General features: G+C 48.7%; 3 protein-coding genes across 3 annotated transcripts; 1 reads left to right on the top strand and 2 right to left on the bottom strand.

Annotated features, from left to right (window-relative positions):
* Positions 1 to 8,385: 8,385 nt before the first annotated feature.
* N7446_014176 (serine/threonine-protein kinase) lies at positions 8,386 to 9,859 on the bottom strand (the record flags this gene model as incomplete). The annotated part of the gene is made up of 3 exons (XM_058522915.1): positions 8,386 to 8,921; positions 8,999 to 9,576; positions 9,642 to 9,859. The coding sequence occupies 3 exons, from the start codon at positions 9,857 to 9,859 to the stop codon at positions 8,386 to 8,388; spliced, it is 1,332 nt and encodes a 443-aa protein (XP_058364753.1).
* Positions 9,860 to 10,650: 791 nt separating this feature from the next.
* On the top strand, positions 10,651 to 10,923 carry N7446_014175 (uncharacterized protein; the record flags this gene model as incomplete). The annotated part of the gene is made up of 2 exons (XM_058522914.1): positions 10,651 to 10,775; positions 10,824 to 10,923. The coding sequence occupies 2 exons, from the start codon at positions 10,651 to 10,653 to the stop codon at positions 10,921 to 10,923; spliced, it is 225 nt and encodes a 74-aa protein (XP_058364752.1).
* Positions 10,924 to 15,723: 4,800 nt separating this feature from the next.
* On the bottom strand, positions 15,724 to 16,478 carry N7446_014174 (uncharacterized protein; the record flags this gene model as incomplete). Its single annotated transcript, XM_058522913.1, has 3 exons — positions 15,724 to 15,731; positions 15,789 to 16,323; positions 16,368 to 16,478. 3 exons carry the CDS (start codon positions 16,476 to 16,478, stop codon positions 15,724 to 15,726), a joined length of 654 nt encoding a protein of 217 aa, XP_058364751.1.
* Between the last annotated feature and the right edge of the window lie 1,774 nt (positions 16,479 to 18,252).

Below are 18,252 nucleotides of genomic sequence, written 5' to 3'. Positions count from 1 at the left end.
GGCGCTATTTGTATCCAGAGTCTCATCAATGTGATAGTAGCGTTGCAATCTTGCGAGGGGGTGGCGATCACGCGAACCTAGCTCGTGGGCCTGGTTGCACATTTCACATGGTTGTCCTAGGCTCGGTTTCCTATGGAAACTTTCCAATAAGCTCTGGACTTTTGTTTATGCCCTCCCAAAGAAGGACAATCCTCATCCTGAGCTTGAGAGTATGTCATTATCTGTGCGGTAAGGGAGTAGAGATTCTGGTAAAAGCAACATTAGCTGGCTGCAAGTAGTCAGGAAACAAACAACATTCAGCGGCGCGGGGCCAAGGATGAAAAGGATTGATTCGAGCGAGGCCAAAGGATCCTCCAGCCAACCGCAGGTACAGTCCAGCGTTTCTGTCAGCCAGAAAAGTTCCAACCTATTATTTTGGCATCTGTTGAAGCACTTCAACCCTCATGAAAGAGACGGTGACCGTGGCTAAACGGGCAGATGTAGGGTGCCACCGCTTGAGCGATTTAATTGCAAACTCAACAATATGTAGGGATCACATTTTTGCGGCGTTGCTTTCTTTCAACAGTGGATGAAAGCGGTTCACCATACTCAACGCAAGATTGAGAAAAATGATCCCAGGTCGAAACATGAATCTGCGGGCCACAAGGTGTCCAGACACCGTTTCAACGTCGTTCGACTTGCTTCAACGCCAACCAAAGGACAGTGATCTCTCTACCCTCGGCGCAATGGTTCCATGGTAGAGACTTGACCGAAAAGTTATAAAAGGGGCCGGATTCCCAGCCCAAAAAACTCAGGACTTCGGTCCTCACACTTTGATCCTCACACTTTGATGCATCGTAGTGTCCCTCTCTTGCCTGCGGGCTCGAGAGTTTCCGTGACCACGGCTGTCGCTGCCACGAGCCCAGCGATGTAAGACTGTGCTCCCTCGCTGCCATGAGCCCCGCGAGCGTAAAAAGGTGCTTCGCAGGATAGGTCTGCGTGAACAACAATCCTCGCAGGGAGGTGCTGCGTCAACAAGACTACCTCGCAGGGGGGCGCTGTGATGACAAGTGAGACCCGCAGGAGACCGCTGCGTTAACAAGTTATCTGCAGGAGACCGCTGCATTACCAAGTTCTCCGCAGCCTAGGTCCTGCGTCAACAAAGCGCCTCGCAGGGACATCTGCGACACCAAGAGTCTCCGCAGGATGGGCTCTGCGTGATCAAGCGTGCCTCGCAGGATGGGCTCTGCGTCAACAAGTGTGCCTCGCAGGATGGGCTCTGCGTCAACAAGTGTGCCTCGCAGGATGGGCTCTGCGTGATCAAGTGTGCTTCGCAGGATGGGCTCTGCGTCAACAAGTGTGCTTCGCAGGATGGGCTCTGCGTCAACAAGTGTGCCTCGCAGGATGGGCTCTGCGTCAACAAGTGTGCTTCGCAGGATGGGCTCTGCGTCAACAAGTGTGCCTCGCAGGATGGGCTCTGCGTGATCAAGTGTGCTTCGCAGGATGGGCTCTGCGTCAACAAGTGTGCTTCGCAGGATGGGCTCTGCGTGATCAAGTGTGCCTCGCAGGATGGGCTCTGCGTCAACAAGTGTGCTTCGCAGGATGGGCTCTGCGTCAACAAGTGTGCCTCGCAGGATAGGTCTGCGTCAACAATAATCCTCGCAGGGAGGTGCTGCGTCAACAAGACTACCTCGCAGGGGGACGCTGTGATGACAAGTGAGACCCGCAGGAGACCGCTGCGTTAACAAGTTCTCTGCAGGAGACCGCTGCATTACCAAATTCTCCGCAGCCTAGGTCCTGCGTCAACAAAGCGCCTCGCAGGGACATCTGCGACAACAAGAGTCTCCGCAGGATGGGCTCTGCGTCAACAAGTGTGCCTCGCAGGATGGGCTCTGCGAAACCAAGTACTCCAGACCATCCGTGACCACGGCTGTCGCTGCCACGAGCCCAGCGATGTAAGATTTGCGCTCCCTCACAGCCAATGAGCCCTGTGGCTGTAAAAATGTGCTCCCTCACAGCCAATGAGCCCTGTGACTGTAAAAATGTGCTCCCTCACAGCCAATGAGCCCTGTGGCTGTAAAAATGTGCTCCCTCACAGCCAATGAGCCCTGTGGCTGTAAAAATGTGCTCCCTCACAGCCAATGAGCCCTGTGACTGTAAAAATGTGCTCCCTCACAGCCAATGAGCCCTGTGGCTGTAAAAATGTGCTCCCTCACAGCCAATGAGCCCTGTGTATGTAAAAATGTGCTCCCTCACAGCCAATGAGCCCTGTGACTGTAAAAATGTGCTCCCTCACAGCCAATGAGCCCTGTGTATGTAAAAATGTGCTCCCTCACAGCCAATGAGCCCTGTGACTGTAAAAATGTGCTCCCTCACAGCCAATGAGCCCTGTGGCTGTAAAAATGTGCTCCCTCACAGCCAATGAGCCCTGTGTATGTAAAAATGTGCTCCCTCGCTGCCCTGAGCCCCGCGAGTGTAAGAAGGTGCTTCGCAGGACGAGCTCTGCGTCAACAAACGTGCTCTGCAGGGGATTGCTGCGTTAACAAGCCCTCTAGCAATGTGCAGGCACCTCTTCGTGGTGTTAGAGACCAGTATTCGATATTCAACAGTATTCGAAGAAGCAAAGACCTGCCCAACCTCCTCACAGTCTGTTTCTTTTCCGAAGGATCATCATTGGACAGATAGAATGAGCCCTAGATAGATCGTCCCAAATTCAATGGCCAACATTATATAACAACGAAAGTGTCATTTTTATCAAAGGGGAGGTTGCCAAACGTTCTGCACTGATGGTTTGCGGTCCGATAGTCCTTTCGCGTAGTGAAATTGACACCCTTCATTCAGGCGTAGGGCAAACATGTTGGTGAGAATTGGTGAGAGCGTTGATGTGTTCGTGTTTTGATGTGTTGAGAGTTGAGAGTTGATGTGTTGATGCGCGTTGATGTTTGATGTTGATGTTTGATGTTGATGTTTGATGTTGATGTTTGATGTTGATGTTTGATGTTGATGTTTGATGTTGATGTTTGATGTTGATGTTTGATGTTGATGTTTGATGTTGATGTTTGATGTTGGTGTTTGATGTTGGTGTGGTGAATGGTCGGGCGGTGAAGGGAGTGCTGGTCACCGTCTCAGAGGCAACGCGGTCTCTTGCCATGTCCCCCACATCATAGAAACTTCAATTGCCTTTTTTTTTTTGATCCTGCAAAGCAATTTTGATCCCTGTTGGTCACACCTTGACTATGGCCTCGAAATAATTGTGCAACTCTGATCACGCAATATACTGTACACTCAAGATCAGAACTAGGAAGTGTAGAGCCATGTGATGTATTTCGTATATCCGAATCACGGGTTCAATCCAAGATGATTATGCGATAGGCTCAGTTTCTTGCGTCGCGAAAAAAATTGCTTGAAATGACTATTGCTAGTCACTCGAACCTATTCTACACTAGAATGCCTACATCATAGAGCGACTACGAGAGTGAGAGTTTCGTTCTCTCGAGGTTAACATGTCATTGGTAGCTTTGGCTCGGGAATATCTGACCCGCTCCTTCTACATGTAGGAGCCGTCGCAACTTTGTGAATAATATCCCGCCAGTAAATCCAACCAATCTCTCATAGAAGTCCACTACAGCGACGAAGAAACGGTCGTTACCTTCTGTGAGGCTTATTCCCCACTACATGCAATAAATCATGCTCCGCTGCTGATATAGCATGATTGATTTCTGATCGGGGCCCAACGAGCCATCTGAAATCAGAACTGGTAAAGACACTCTCCACGATCACCGCTCGGGACCTGGTAATTTGTACAGGGGTGTTCTCACCCACGTGTGACCCTAGCAGGAATCTGCTCCAACTCCTCCCCAAGCAAATATAACATGAGCGCTTATTGGGGTAGATAATTTAGTATAGGCTGTACGGGATATTCAGAGGTCCTAGAACCCGAGGGCTCTTGTGATGCTGTTACAAACATCAAACCCACCTTCACGGTGAATTGCTCAACAGTGATATGCAAGATATCGTCTTGGGCGCGATGACAAATACATCATAGATGGTCAAAGCACAGTGAGCTCAGAGACGTAGAGGAATCGGTGATTTGCGGGCAAGACCTGCTTGCGCCTCCAATTGCGATATGTTAGACGACGGTCTCAATGGACGAAGGATACTGGATAACTTGACTGACCTCCAGCTGCTCTGACATTCAAGGCGTATGGGCTTTGCACGTAGTGCTCGGGCTTGGATAGAAAAACACAGGCTTAGGAATGAAATCATCAAGCTTCTGTCTAACAGGGAAAAGCAAACAATCCTGATAGCATGCAGCTCCGTGTATGTCTGAGTGGTTCCCGCTCGCTCGTACATGTCCAAAAGCTCAGCAACCCGGAGAGGAAGAGGAATCAAGATGACTCTATCAGACGTAGTTCTTCGGTCATGGGTCCTCTCAATCGTTTGGCTATCCTCGGTCTTGTCCATAGATTCGAGGCTGACATGGCTGTTCTTAGTTGATTTTGCTAGAAATGACGGGATTTTTGCCTCACCTTCTCCATGCAAGCAGTCTCGACTAACAACCTCGCCAGTACGAAAATATGGCTCTAGCTAGACAAAGCATTGGCTGCGTTGGCTTCTCCCGGTTTCTTAGGGGTTTCAGGCTCAAAAGACGCCAGACGCAATCCAAGAACAACGATGGCCACCCACTGGACGCCGGGGATCCAAGCCGCAAGTAGGCTATCCCATGTAGGTGTTCAAATGCCGAGAGACAGACACTGCTATGCGCTCTGTGGGGTCTTGCATCAGGTAAGCATACCAACGCGTGATCTGATGAACCAAATCGACTAGAACGTCGAGGGAGAGACTCATCGATGCCACCGGTAGTCATGAGGAAGAAACAGAGCATGCGATGGTGTTGGTGAAGGAGAGGTTGAGCAGACAAGACAGTTGATCGCTTCGAATTCGAGTGTGGGAATATGAGGGAGCCTCCTGTTGTGAGACCCGAGTCAGCAAGTATTGATTCAGTTGGACAACGTGTTGTACTTTACGCCGTTCATGAAGAATCCGAGTGTATGCTTGAGACAGATAATCAACAAGATTCGTGATCATACCTGCTTACCAACTAGATCACTGCCAACTCAGTTCTGCGATGCAGTCACCAATATGCCATGTTGTATCCAGGTTCGTCACACTCTCCGGCTGTCGCTTCGAGAAGTCGCGCTGGATGAACCGACAAGTTCTCAACACGGCAAAGGCGCATGAGAACCCGCCCATGACAAGAAATTGTACAGTCGTAAAGGGAGACCGCTTCCCATAGGCGGCGAGAGGCTGAGGCACTCAAGTCGTGTGAAAAGGCGGTGAGAAGGGGGAAGACGCGATGGCGCGTCGGCTCCTTGGTCTTATCTGAATCGGCGGGAATAGCTCGCCAGGAGACCTTGCGCGGTTGGCGATGGGCTGCTCCTGCAACGGCATGAAGATGTCAGTAGTGTTTGTGTCTGGGGCACAGACTTGGCACAAATCATCGGACCCGGCGCATCAAGAGCCGCGATATCCACTCACCTTACCATAGAGAACAAGGTTCTCGAGCTTATGCGTCCTGTTGTTGGCCCGCGCCTTTGATTTGCAGTATTTCACATAGGACATGCTGCATGGTTTGATGTGGCAGGGCCAGAAATGGTGTAAGCCATGACCTTGCCTGGAGCACTGACGGCGCCGCTGGGTCGGACTCACATCAGGGCGCTGTCAACGGTCTCCTGTCCATCATTAGCTTGTCGATCGGCGAGACATGTAGAACTCACATGTTCTGAAAGAAGACACGGAAAAGGGCTCCGTGGCTTTGCGCGTGCATTGGATGGAATGCAAGGATCCGGTTATTTCGCATCGTCTTTGAAGTCAGTCCAGTCTCGGAAAGGGTCGCTCTGAGATCTACATACCTGGATAGAAATCCCCTTTTTGCATCGATATATTCAGGAGCGGGACAGTGGTCCGCTGCTACGATGGACAGATATTCGCATACTTTGACCAGCTAACCCAAATCTGCTTCTTTGATCGGCTGGTATAGGTGGCATAGTGGATCTGGCGGGAATCACTTTCTCACAAGCCCTTTCAAGCTTGTCGGCCCACGACGTATCCATAGGTGTCAGTATGGTGGAAATTCCAGTAGGGTTGAAGGGAAGAACTTATCAGGTGCCTCAAACCGAGGGCCTGCTCGACTTTGCGCAGCAAGTGGCAGTGTTGTAGAACAAATTGCTGGGGGAGAGGGCGAATTTATAGGTTTCTCGGCTCCCGTCGCGTACGTGCTCTATTATAGAGCAAACATTCAAGGACACGACGCTATCCTAAGTGAGGTCTGTTGCAATTCTTGCCTTCGTTCTACCGCAACTATTCGCAGCGAAATTTTTGGTGTCATGTTAGATGCCCACCAAGAAAAATGCTAGGGTCATGTTGAGAATGAGTCAAAGTGAGTCGGTTAAGAAACGTTGGCTCACTGTTGAATCTACGGTCCTAATACTGAGGCAATCATTCTCGTCTAAAAAACATGGAAATTTTCTGGCCTCGCTCGAGTGTTGATTGTCTGCGCTGTGTGGTTCTGTCCCTCTAGGCTGCGGAAAGCGTCAGGCCGCGGTCGCGCGGGCACGGGTACTCGACCCGTCAACCCGTTGAAGCTTGGCCGTCCTTGCTGACGGGAGTCAACTTTTGAACCTGTGATCATGGTTGAGATAGATATCCTTTTTTCGATTTTCTTTTTCTGTCCTCTAGATTTTACTCTATTTACGTTTGGGGTTTCTGAGCTCTCAACCGAATGTGGAAAATGCGTTGTGGTTGAATATATATGTTGAGATGGATGCAAGATCCATCGTATGATGCCTTGCATTTAAGGCATCATTCTGATGCATCAATTCAGTACTAGTGCGACCGTATATATAGCAGATCTTTCATACTATGGAAGATCAGACTTAAACACCTCTCTGGAATAGACTGTTTTGCATGCTCCATTCATCTCCTACCATTAGACATCCCAAGTTTTAACAATATATCTCCTGGACCGTTCATCACCAGTTAGCCAATAATATGAGGCACATTCACCAACAATCAACACTACGAGATTCTCACCAGCACCATTGAACGGACTGCTAACAGAGCCCCGAAAAGTCTTTGGGTTCTAAGCAAAGTCAAACTGTGTTAATTGACATTCACGGTGAAAGTGAGAATGAGTAACCACCTGCGTCTGCTAGTCTATAAAATCCTCCAATAATTGATGGACATGCTATTGCTCAGATACTCGAATTTTACTACAATCAAGATGGAGGCCCCTAGCAGCACGCCAGACCAGGAAAAAGAAGGAGAACAACAGCCCAGTGCATTGCCAATCGTTTGTGAAAAAGACAATTTGTAGGAAGCTTCTGGTTATATCCCTCCACTGGTAAGTAAAGCGGCTCAGCTTCCAATGCTCTTGCTGACCATCGCAGCTCTTTCTTTCGCCACAGGAAGCAGAAACAAGACATACCGTGGCGACCGAGCCCTTTCAACCGATTCTGAAGGTGCTAGCAGACCTCGAACGCCACCATCCCAGGTTCATCTTTCCAGTAGGTCGAATTGTCGGACTCTATCGACGCCTATGGGAGTCATGCGTGTCCAAGCACATCGATGGCCAGAAGCTAGAGCAGAGCAATTAGATCTTGAAGGAGGCTGGCACACACCTGATCAAAGAGAGGGACGGTCTACAGCTGCTCCACGACAAGCAGCTGTCTCGGCAGCGCTTTATCGAGCAGGCACTGGAGTCATCTCGGGGTCGACTGACTCGCGTACTCGATGACTGGAACCACCCTTCCAGACTCAATCTGGCAGGGATGCCCAGATATGGCAAGAGAAGGTTGAAGGATTGTATATCCTTGATTGTCCTGTGTCTTTTACAAAGTGGACAATATGCAATGTTGAAATGAAGAGAATTACTGCATGGAGAGCAGCTTATACTTTTTCGATTGTTCACTTTAAGAAGGGCATATTATAGCCTTCATGGAATGTGTCCGCGAATAATCCGCATGTTCTGGGACAATCCCACTTTTGAATAACCCAACATATTATAGGCAAAACTACGGATCCAGCGACAATATGGGCTGTGCGGCTAGGGGAGAAAGTGCTGATTGATTGCGTCATCTCGCATTGCATCACGAGAGCTACCGGAAGTAGATGTCGCCAGCTCGTACAGACCACCAAACTGTCTCCTTAGTGACCGCTTCAACAATGTTTGACGAGAGCCCCCACGGGTGGGTCTATCGGTCCTGCTTTAGGTCCCGCTACACAACCACAACAAGTTTATATCGCAGACAATATAAACAACTAATACTCGAATGGGTAAAGTAGTGACTGAGGCCCTATAGGGTAGGTACATTACGGCCAAGTGGATGACAACGACCACGTAAGATACTAGACTATAGAAACCTTGGACGAGTCGCTTTCAACGTCAATCTCGCAGAACCATGGATCAGATAAGATTTTCGCAGGCGAAGGTCTCTTCGCGGGATCATATTGCAAAATCCATCGAATGAGCGCCTTCACTTTGTGGGCTTCCTCCTCATCAAGATCCGGCCTTGCCCGGTCGAATGACTCTTCCATGGATGTCTGCTCCACCATAAGCGGTTCCTCCCCCGGAGCGACTCCTCCAAGCTGACAATTAAAAAGTTTCCTCTCGGGCGTAAAATAGAGCGACGAGGTCGTCCAATGCTTGAAGAACTCGTCGGGGAGGGGGCCGAGCTGGGCCGCGAGGGAGAGAAGATGATCGTCATCTTCCATCTCGGAGCATGGTATACAGAAGAGAGGCTGTCCTGTGATAAGCTCAAAGATAAGGCAACCGAAACTCCAGACATCAACGGTATTGTTCACGGCTCCGGTAAGAATCAACTCGGGAGCTCGAAGACCGAGTGGAGTAACGGGCTTTGTTGGCGGGTCGGTAAAGAAATATGCTATCCAGGGCAGTCAGATATGAGTATAGATATTCTTCAAGAAAAAGGAACAGATAATCGAAACGGGAGGGACTCACCACCGCCCATATCGGATAATTTGACCTTGAACCCTTCGGCGTAGCAGGTAAAGGGCACCAGTGGCTGCGCAACGCAAAGATATCGAGGAGCCCATTTATCTTGTTTACCGTCTAACCTCTGTACCGGGGGCGAGATCGACCGGGCTTGCACATCTTCCTCTTGCCGGAGCGAGTCCTCGGGCGTCGAGTCGATATCGCTAAGAGTGAAGAGTATGTTTCCCGGCTGGAAATCTCCATGGGCTATACCATTTTCGTGGAGAAATGCAAGAGCCTGCAAGGATTGCTTGAGGATGCTCTTTGCCATCCGAAGCGGATAGCGGATCTTCATTCCTCGCCTGCGAGGTTTGAACTGCGGCAGCTCCTCGACCATAGTATTCACACTCGGACCCATGGGCTCAAATACCAGGCAATTGTGGACGCCATTGGGCCCGCGGTGTTCGAACTCGTCTAGCAGTCGCGTGATATATCGGGTCCCTTCTACTGGTGCGACTTCGATGATGTGGCGTAAGGTTCGTAGCTCGGTTGTCGATCCCGAGATTTCCGACACAAGGATCTTCAGGGCGACATATCCACTGTTTCTTCAAGGAAATGAGTATCGATAATCTATAGCGTCGCGGGTAGAAAATGCAAAAGATGAACTTACTTCAGGTCACGGGCGAGCCAAACCGTTGAGTAGGAGCCCTCACCAAGCTTCCGGATGACCTTGTACTGGCGGTTGAAGACGTCGCCGAGAACGACTGGATGATAACCACCTGGGCAGTAATCCTCCACACACTCACAGGGTAATGTAATAGTTCTGAATCGCCGTTCGTCATCTATTAAGGCCCTTGACGGCGGAGTGGGAGGAGATGAGGTACTCATGGCTGTGACGGGGCTGCGTTGTCCAAGAGTTGCAGAGCGGAGTGTCTTGTAAAAGATGCAGGATTGTGATGGGGAAGTCCAAAACTTCGGGAGAAACTGGATAGACGTTCCCAAAGAGCGTGGAACAAGGCCTCTGGGGTACATTTATGGTCCCTCGACATCGACGAGTCTCGGAACTTTTTACGGAACACGCGTCATGGCGCGTACTATTTTTATTCATCGTAGTGTGATATGACTAAGAAACTTGAGCTGTTCTTATTGGCCTAAATAGCGGCCCGGTATCGACCGTGGGGTCAAGCCGCCAGGTGACCCAAGTTACAGAATTAGCAACCAATGGGGACCGAGTACGAGCGCAAAATTATCCTTTGTACGCCTTCCTGAAACCTGATCACGGATAGCTAGTGCGTTACGATAGACGCCCTGCCCTTGGAATGACTCCAAGTGGTTGTTCGATAATGTACTTACCGAGGGAGCAAGCAAGTTAAGTGGACCGTTAGTCGTGGCTGGCCACATCAAGTTTCAACAGAGGCCATGATTCCAGCGCTTATGCACCTCAGTCACCAAAACAAAGTCGATGAATGGAAGATCGAGATGAATGATTAGATAGTCATTGTCTAGCTTGGCTCTGATGTGAGCAAGGAATATAAATTGACGTGAGTTCGCTATGGCTCAATTTCCGGACGTACCTAACTGCATTATTCAAAAGTCATCTGCCTGTGCCAACAGCCCTCTTTCTTCTAAGCTCATTTTCCATCTTGTTTTCTCAAAGATAGCGCAACTCTTGGTTCATCATGAACACCAGCAATGTTACTTTCGACCCGATCAACATGTACTCGAACAATCCCAAGGAGAAGACGAGTATTATCAACTTGGTCATTAGCCAAGCACCTGCCGGGGCTGCGAGTGCCACTGTCGTGTAAGTTGGCATCCCTCATCGCAACCAAGCCCTGACGAGAGTTTGTAGGAGCGGCTGGCACACCAGCAGAAGCGACAGACGGCGGCACTGTACCGTCGATTACTACGACGCCGCTGGTGGCCGGATCAGCCGAGAGCACATTGTCTGAGTTGGTTGGGACAGGAGAGGGTGCCTAGTACCTGCAGTTTTAGATACTCTGAGGACGGAGGTTTGGTGAACCGCTACACAGTCCAGCAGGACCAGGATTGATACATGTACACAGAGAGCTTCAACTCATTTTTTTTGACTCACGACAATGTTGATAATTCAAAGTAGCGTGGGTAGAGACTAAGTGAAAACGAAAAATGCCCTATTCTGCTCCTCGCCCAATAACTAGCCGTGACTGACCTAAGGTAGGGGAAAAGCTCAGACTTGAGCCCTGGCCCATGTCTCAGATAGTCAACTGCAGAGCACGGCAGAGACGACTCTCGATAACAGTGGGTGGGTTAGGCTATCTGAGGTCGGCGAGCACCTCATAGCACGACACGCAGATTTCAATCTCTCCACACACGGATATCCTAAGCTCAGCGACCTGATCTCTGATTCCCCTCACTTCGATATTGAGCACTCTAGTGGCCAGGCCTCAGTAAATGTATTTTCAATGAAGGCTTTGAATTTTGTAGCACTTGTTGAGCTTGGGAATATACGAGCGAGCACGATTCAAGCTTGACAATATGTGAGCAGTATCTTAAACCGCGGATCGCGATGAAAGTTGGGTACCTGTATTGGCGCCGCGCCCACCGGAGACTAACCTGTACGTCTGAGCATGATTTACTTATCACACACAGACTCATTCACATAGACCAAGTGATATGAGATAAGGTGCGACAGTTTATATATATGGAAATCTCCTGAATCGGCGTTTTGCTCCTTTGTTCTCTGTCGAGCCACCTTCTTGACCAGCCCACCGAGGCGAGCGTCTGTTTGAGGCTCGAGATTGTGACCTTGATACGGAACTCGTCCCATTAAAACATTGCCATTTCGTCCACATACCATATAGGCTTTTCGAGGAGGCGATAAGACAGTGCTTCTAGCATCGAGGGGGTTATAATTCGTCGTCGACCGATGCGCGAAGGTACTCTTGACACTTCCGAACCGGAGAATACTGCTACTGATATTGATGATTGAACGGTTTCTAACGTTATACCCAGCAGTTTTGGCCATTTGTGATGCAGTCAGTGATTCGCTCAATTTCATATCCTGAATCATTTCGAGCCTTGAGAGACGGATATTTGCGTACTAGCAGCTGCAAGTTACAGGTCCAGGGACTGGGGAGGGGCAACTGAGCAGAACTGTATGGTGAAAACTTATTGTATTATGAAATTTTCCGTGAAAATCGTTCATTGTGTCAGGTTCGGAGATAGGTTCGGGGTAGATTGTGGTTGCGCGTTTTGGGCGGATGTTAAAGCGGACGCCAATGTAGGCGTCGGTGGGAAGGTTGTTGAGATTGGGACTTTCGGTTGGCGCTAGTTTAGGCTTAGGTTTAGAATCATACAGTTGAAGATCAGATGCACATTTTATGGTGGTTGACAATCCCATTCAAGATGACCATATGAAATCAGATAGAAGAATGATGACGAGTTTGCCACCCTCGGGTATCTTTATACCAGTATCCTCTTGGATATGGTAATAATGATCCATGTCCAAGTTCAAGCCTTCCATCTCGATTTTGCCACAGATATGTAAAGGGACCATGATCGAAAAAGATTGTGCGACTTTGGTTTCCCCCGAGAACGGGTATATCACGTATAAGGCCTCTTTCCATTTTCTCAATTTCCCCTTTGATGTGTTATTTGCCTAGCGTAATCCGCGAGGTTAGGGCAGGTGTCAAGAACAGAAGAGACAACTGACTCACGCTATACTCGGACAGACTCGCGCGTATAGGTATAGCGCAAGCTTCTGTTGGAAAGAATGGGGCAAATGCAGATCGGCTTGGTGTTGGAAAACGCTCAATGAATTCGCGGACTTCCTCCCAGGCCTGCGCCGCGGCGGTCTTCACGTCGTCGGATACCAGCGCTAACGGATAGGCTGTAGACATCGCACTCTGGCTGGGGCAAGGTGGGTTTTGAAAGGTGGTGAAGGATAGGAAAAGGAGCGCGGGGCTAAAGGCAACGTTGGAATGTCATGCGTGTCTCGTGACCTACCCACAGTGGGGTAAACCAAGCAAACCACGGGAATTTGGGCCGCAGTTCGACCCAACCCCCCGTTCGTTGCATCTTCGTCCAACACATGGTTTGAAATGAAATTTCCCGACTTGGACAATTCGCAACCAGACATTTGCAAGCCTAGCCAAGTCAATGAAAGTACCTAGGAGCGCACAAACGAAGTTGTTATCCGAGGCAAGGAACCCCGCAATATCCATCGGCTCATCTCCAGTCGTGAAGTTATGAGCAAATTGAGCCCATTCCGGAAGTTGGAAGCTTTAACGGACCGCAATCATCACTTTCAGGTTGGAGATTGCTTTCCTGTCCCATGCCGAATGCAAAAGGTATCTCATTCTGGTCGTTGGTTGTCAAACACCCCCATCGGCGTACAAGGTCTTCACTTCTTCACTCCCGTGTCTTCTCGGGTCGATACAATAGCACATTTGTGATGAACCTTTTTGATCTTTCCAATATATTAGATACAGCCAGGGATTATACTTATTTAAATTCCCAGTTGTCGCTGCCTTCAAAAGTAGACCAGCCTACTGTAATTCTGCCGGGCTTTTCGTCGCCGAGCGAGTATTCTGGTGATGCCAATAGAGCAAGTACGCGCTTGTCTTTTCCCAAACATTATTGAAATTCTAGAGTAGCTTCAGAGTCCAGATGACTTAGCTCAAATTCTCCAAAGACATTGCATTTCTTTGCTACTCGGTACCTACAGTTCTCTAAGACGGGATGATTCGTAGCGAATGGTGTAACAGCCAAGTAGACCCAGAAACTAAGAATAGAATCGAAGGCTATGTAACTTAGTGCCTGTCCGATGGAAGAAACGACGGAAAAAACTGGACAGGGGCATGAACACTACATGCCATTTGCCACGCGCGAGACTGGGGACAGACTGCGCATTAGGCTTGCTTCCCCTTCGCAAACAATGGTAAACAATTCTACGCCGAGGTGTTTATCAACGCCTCAAAGGCAAAAGGGCCAGGTGGATGGAAAATAGACCTTATATTCTTGCAAAATCGCTTGTTGTTTGTGGTTCACCGAAACACCACCTCTGAAGACGAGTCTGCACCTTTCAAAAAAAAAAAAAAAAAAAAAAAAAGGAGTAGAAAGTAAGCTCGTTGTTGATGAAAGGAGGAGAAGGAGAAGGAAGCGAAAGATTAACGTATCTCTATAAACACTGAACGCCACGGACATCTTCCGCAGGCCGTAGGCCTAAATCCAGAGGTAATTGCCGTCAGACTTAGCGGGAGACAGGGACAAGAAATCTCTTCGATAGATTTAGCAATTATCTTCAGCCATGTCGATAACGAGCAATAAAGTTGAGGGAATGAGCCTAGTCTGCAAGCCAAGTGAAGCAAACGCCAGCCTTGGAACAAAAGTGCTACCGCCCTTCTTAGGGGCCCTGGAAATCGAAACCCCGGAGGTCATATCGGAGTTCGGGATAAGATACAGTATCTGGAGAGTGCCCGTGAAAAAGAAATGATGGCCCTGATTCGGCAAAGGGCCTGATGGGCTGGGTGAATCCATCTGTCATGTACGGAAAATTATCCATTCGCAATCGACTAGGGCTGTATATAGACCCGGACTGCAAGGAAGAGTTGTTGGTTCGCCTTTGCCCTTGTTGAGCTTGTGATGGCACATGAACGTTGGTCGATGCCACCTGATAGAGCCCATTCCCTGGGGACTCATTGTTGGTAATCTGGGTAGGTCGGCTCTGTGCCAATGCATGGAGAGTAGTAGAGCCGGAGTCGGGGAACACGCCATCTAGTATAATACCGCCCGGAATGCCATTTAGAAAATCAGATGCCGCTGGTCGAGAGTCGATCCAGTCTGTTCCAACGCAAGGATACATCTGTTGGCTGTTTTGATGATATAATGACCTGCCACGATCGGCACCATGAGAGGTTTCATGGGACAATGATAAATCGAAGTCCCCTAAGTCTGTTAGCAAGACCTTTCATGGGATTGACAATAAGCTACACACCAAGGGGTCTGGGAGAATTGCGGTGTCCATTTACCAGTGACTCTGGGACAGGACTCATCTCAAACGTGTGATTATTCCAATCACCAATTACACTCCGAACTTCATCATGATATGGCGAGCCTGGTGTATTAAATGGACTGGATGTTGAAAAATCGGTTTGGTTTAACTGTCGCCTTTTACGGCTTGTCTGGGTATTTCCAGGCACGCTTTGGCGACTGCTATCAACGTTAGATGTAATGCCTGGCCTAGATTGACAAGTCCCAGTTTCATCGTCGAGCGGTGTTTGAGCCCTTTCGATTGGCGCGGTCCCAACAGAAGAACGGTCGTAGTCTGTGGGTTATAAGCCAACGGCGCTTCTTTGATTGGGTTGGTCAATAAATACCTAGATCGGTCACAGAACCCTCCTCGTATGACAGTTCCTCATTGTCGATGCCAGAAGAATTTTCGTTTCCCAAGCCAGAAGATGGACTGTCTGCATCTGGCTGAGTATACGGGGATGGGGTCTTCTTTCGTCGCGGGGCAGGATAAACTTCCGATAACCCCTTTCGGACTTCGCATGAAACTAATCAGCGATTCTTCTTATGCGAGCAACTCCAGGCCGTATGCTTACTTCCTTCGACCAACGTGGCCCTTAATGGGCCAAGGTGATGGGCGATTATTTTATCTGCAACAGTATTCGCGTTAAGCTTTGTCGCTTCCCGAGCAATGCCCCTCTTGAGTAGCGAACTTATTAACTCTTTGCGATCTGGATGGTCACGACTTTCGGGAAGGTGGTTTAGAACGCTGGTACTCAAATTAAGCATGTAGATGAGCAATTTATACGACGGAAAGTCTACTTACTGAGACTTCGATAAAGTGGTGAAAAAAGGGCACCGCGACCATTAAGATCTTTAGCCAGGCTTGAAAATTTAGCACCAGCTTTGATCCATTCCTTGATCTTCTTGCGGGTTTTGGTCTCATTAAACCCATCCACGGCACCGGTTTTCCCGATCGCAGCGGTAATAAGATTCAATATCTCAGAAGTGAGTGGTTGATTTGGAGTGATTTCCTCTTTGAGGTCATAGAAAATAACACAGTAAAAACGTAGTCGAACACTTTCCAAAGTCGCTGTGCAGTCGGCTTCTGAGCAGCGGATATAAACTTCCGCGATCGGGGGAATTTGGAGGCGGGTTACTGTGGGAGGGCTAGAAATGCGCTCAGCTAGGGAAAGGTGGAACATTTGCGGATCTTCTCTCCATATTCGAAACTCTGCCTCTAGTTCCTCAGGAAGACGTATGGTATCTAAGCGTTCGCTGGCGAGCAATGTTCTGCTAGGTCGGGCTTTCAGTTGAACGGGCAGTTGCTTCAACAATGCTTTTGCAGCTTTGACAAAAGCCTGTGTCAATTAGCACAGCGTCGGACATGGTTAGGAAAACGAACATCAGACTGGCAAATAAGGTCCGGATCAAGACGCGATATTCCATTTCTCTCGGCGTTAATGCAAGCTTGAGAAAGATCTGAGCAAACTACTTTGGTTGCAGCGACACCCATACTGCGGAGGGGAAGAACGGAGGTATGGAATCGGGAGGTTAAAAGTAACAAATGAGAGAACGGAAGAGAAGGTAAGGAAGGGGGAAAGGGGGGATCGAAAGGATACCTAACTACTGACGGGGATCAACAGCGTAGAAAGGCGCCATTAGTTGGCCGAGTCACATGCAGCTACGCTGGGGTCCAAGCCAAGACAAGTTTTGGGCGATCAACCAATAACATCACAGTGCAGGGAATATTGAACTAATTTACCTAGAAGGAAGGAACCATCTTTTGCTTGCTGCCATCATCGCGAAATCCAGACCTATTACATCAGTGGCATTCCCACCTAATTCTTCTTCATTTTGGTCGAAAAGAGGGTGAGTCGGTTCTGGATTGGAAAGTGGTCGTTGCTGATTCTCAAATGTCTAGCCACAGGAAGGGCCGATAATTCGCCGCCTCAGCCTCGTTTTCCGGCCTATCCAACAACCAAGACGGTGGCGAGAAAGACAGTAGTTAAAGTGGCAGGCGCTTCAATAAAATGCGTTAAGCCCGAGGCAAGAGAAATGATCCAGTGTTCGAACGATAGGGTTTGTGATCCAGGCATAAATCAACTGCGCCGAACGCCTGCGCAACAAGCAGCTCGAACCAACTGGCCTGTCCAACTTTCATCGATGATTGAACCGAGCAAGATGTATACGGTAGAAGGAAGGTTGCTTCCGCTGGGCCAATGATATCTGTCATCCATGAGAGCATTGTCCTTGTAAAGATCAATCTCGCACTTGTTGCTAGTCACAATCTCATACACGACTTCTTCCAAAATGGGGCTAAGGAAAGGGAGCTCAATTTGTTTTGTGTATCCAGTTTCATCCCACGGTATCCATCCATATCTGTTTCTATTGGGGTTAGGTAGGCTTCGGTAAAATCACAGACTTTGATTGATAAATCAAAGTGAGAAGGTTGATGGTCTTTTAAATATGCGTGCGCAAAGATCTCTGGTCTCTATGTGGGCGAGTCGTAGGCCTTCACCCATAAAGCTACATAATGCAATGGACAACACTCGCACATTGTTCGTCTGTTGTCGGTTGCAGATGGCGGTAAATATTCTGCTTAAGCTGGATAGCATGCAAATTAGATCAGATATCAATACCTCTAGTCCAGAAATTTCGAAGAGTCATTTCTTGGTTATTAATTGTTAAACCATCTCGAAATACTACGAGGGCAGTTCTTCTGTTATATAAGACGTAGTTCTGGGAAATCTACTGGCCCTTTGTATCTAGAAGTGGAGAAAATGGCATTGGGGAGATAAATTTGATGCAAAATGAAGGATCGTATGTGGATGAGCAAAGTGGTCAATCCACGGGCCTTAATGACCCTCGATCACCTGACGAAACACTAATCGTTTCAAGATACATCTCCTCGTCCCCACCAAATAAGCTAAACTCTACTGGGACCCTCGCGCTATGGCGGGTCGCGCATTTCCACTCCATCTTTGACGGGCCTGAAAAGGATGCAATTGTTATCGGCTTTCCCTTTGCAAGGGGAGAGTCTAGCAAGGGTTTTCCGGGCCTTCCAGCACATACTGTAATAATAACGTGGCTCCACACCTTTAAATGGCCGATAATTAAGGGGGTTCGGGTACTTGGCAGCTTTAGATCTTTCAGGAGAAGGATGGCTCACGGTTGTATGTCTTGATTCAAATCAGACGCAAAAATACCTATTTTCATATTTCATCATCTACTTATGATTTGAGTAGGGCGCTGTCACGAGCGGGTGAAAGTGATATTTCGAGTTACCT

The sequence above is a fragment of the Penicillium canescens genome (assembly GCF_028828765.1).
Source record: "Penicillium canescens strain IBT 15451 chromosome Unknown utg000015l_segment0_segment0, whole genome shotgun sequence".
Lineage (NCBI taxonomy): Eukaryota > Fungi > Ascomycota > Eurotiomycetes > Eurotiales > Aspergillaceae > Penicillium > Penicillium canescens.
The sequence above is the reverse complement of the archived record's forward strand: the minus strand, read 5'-3'. Positions and strand labels throughout refer to the sequence as shown.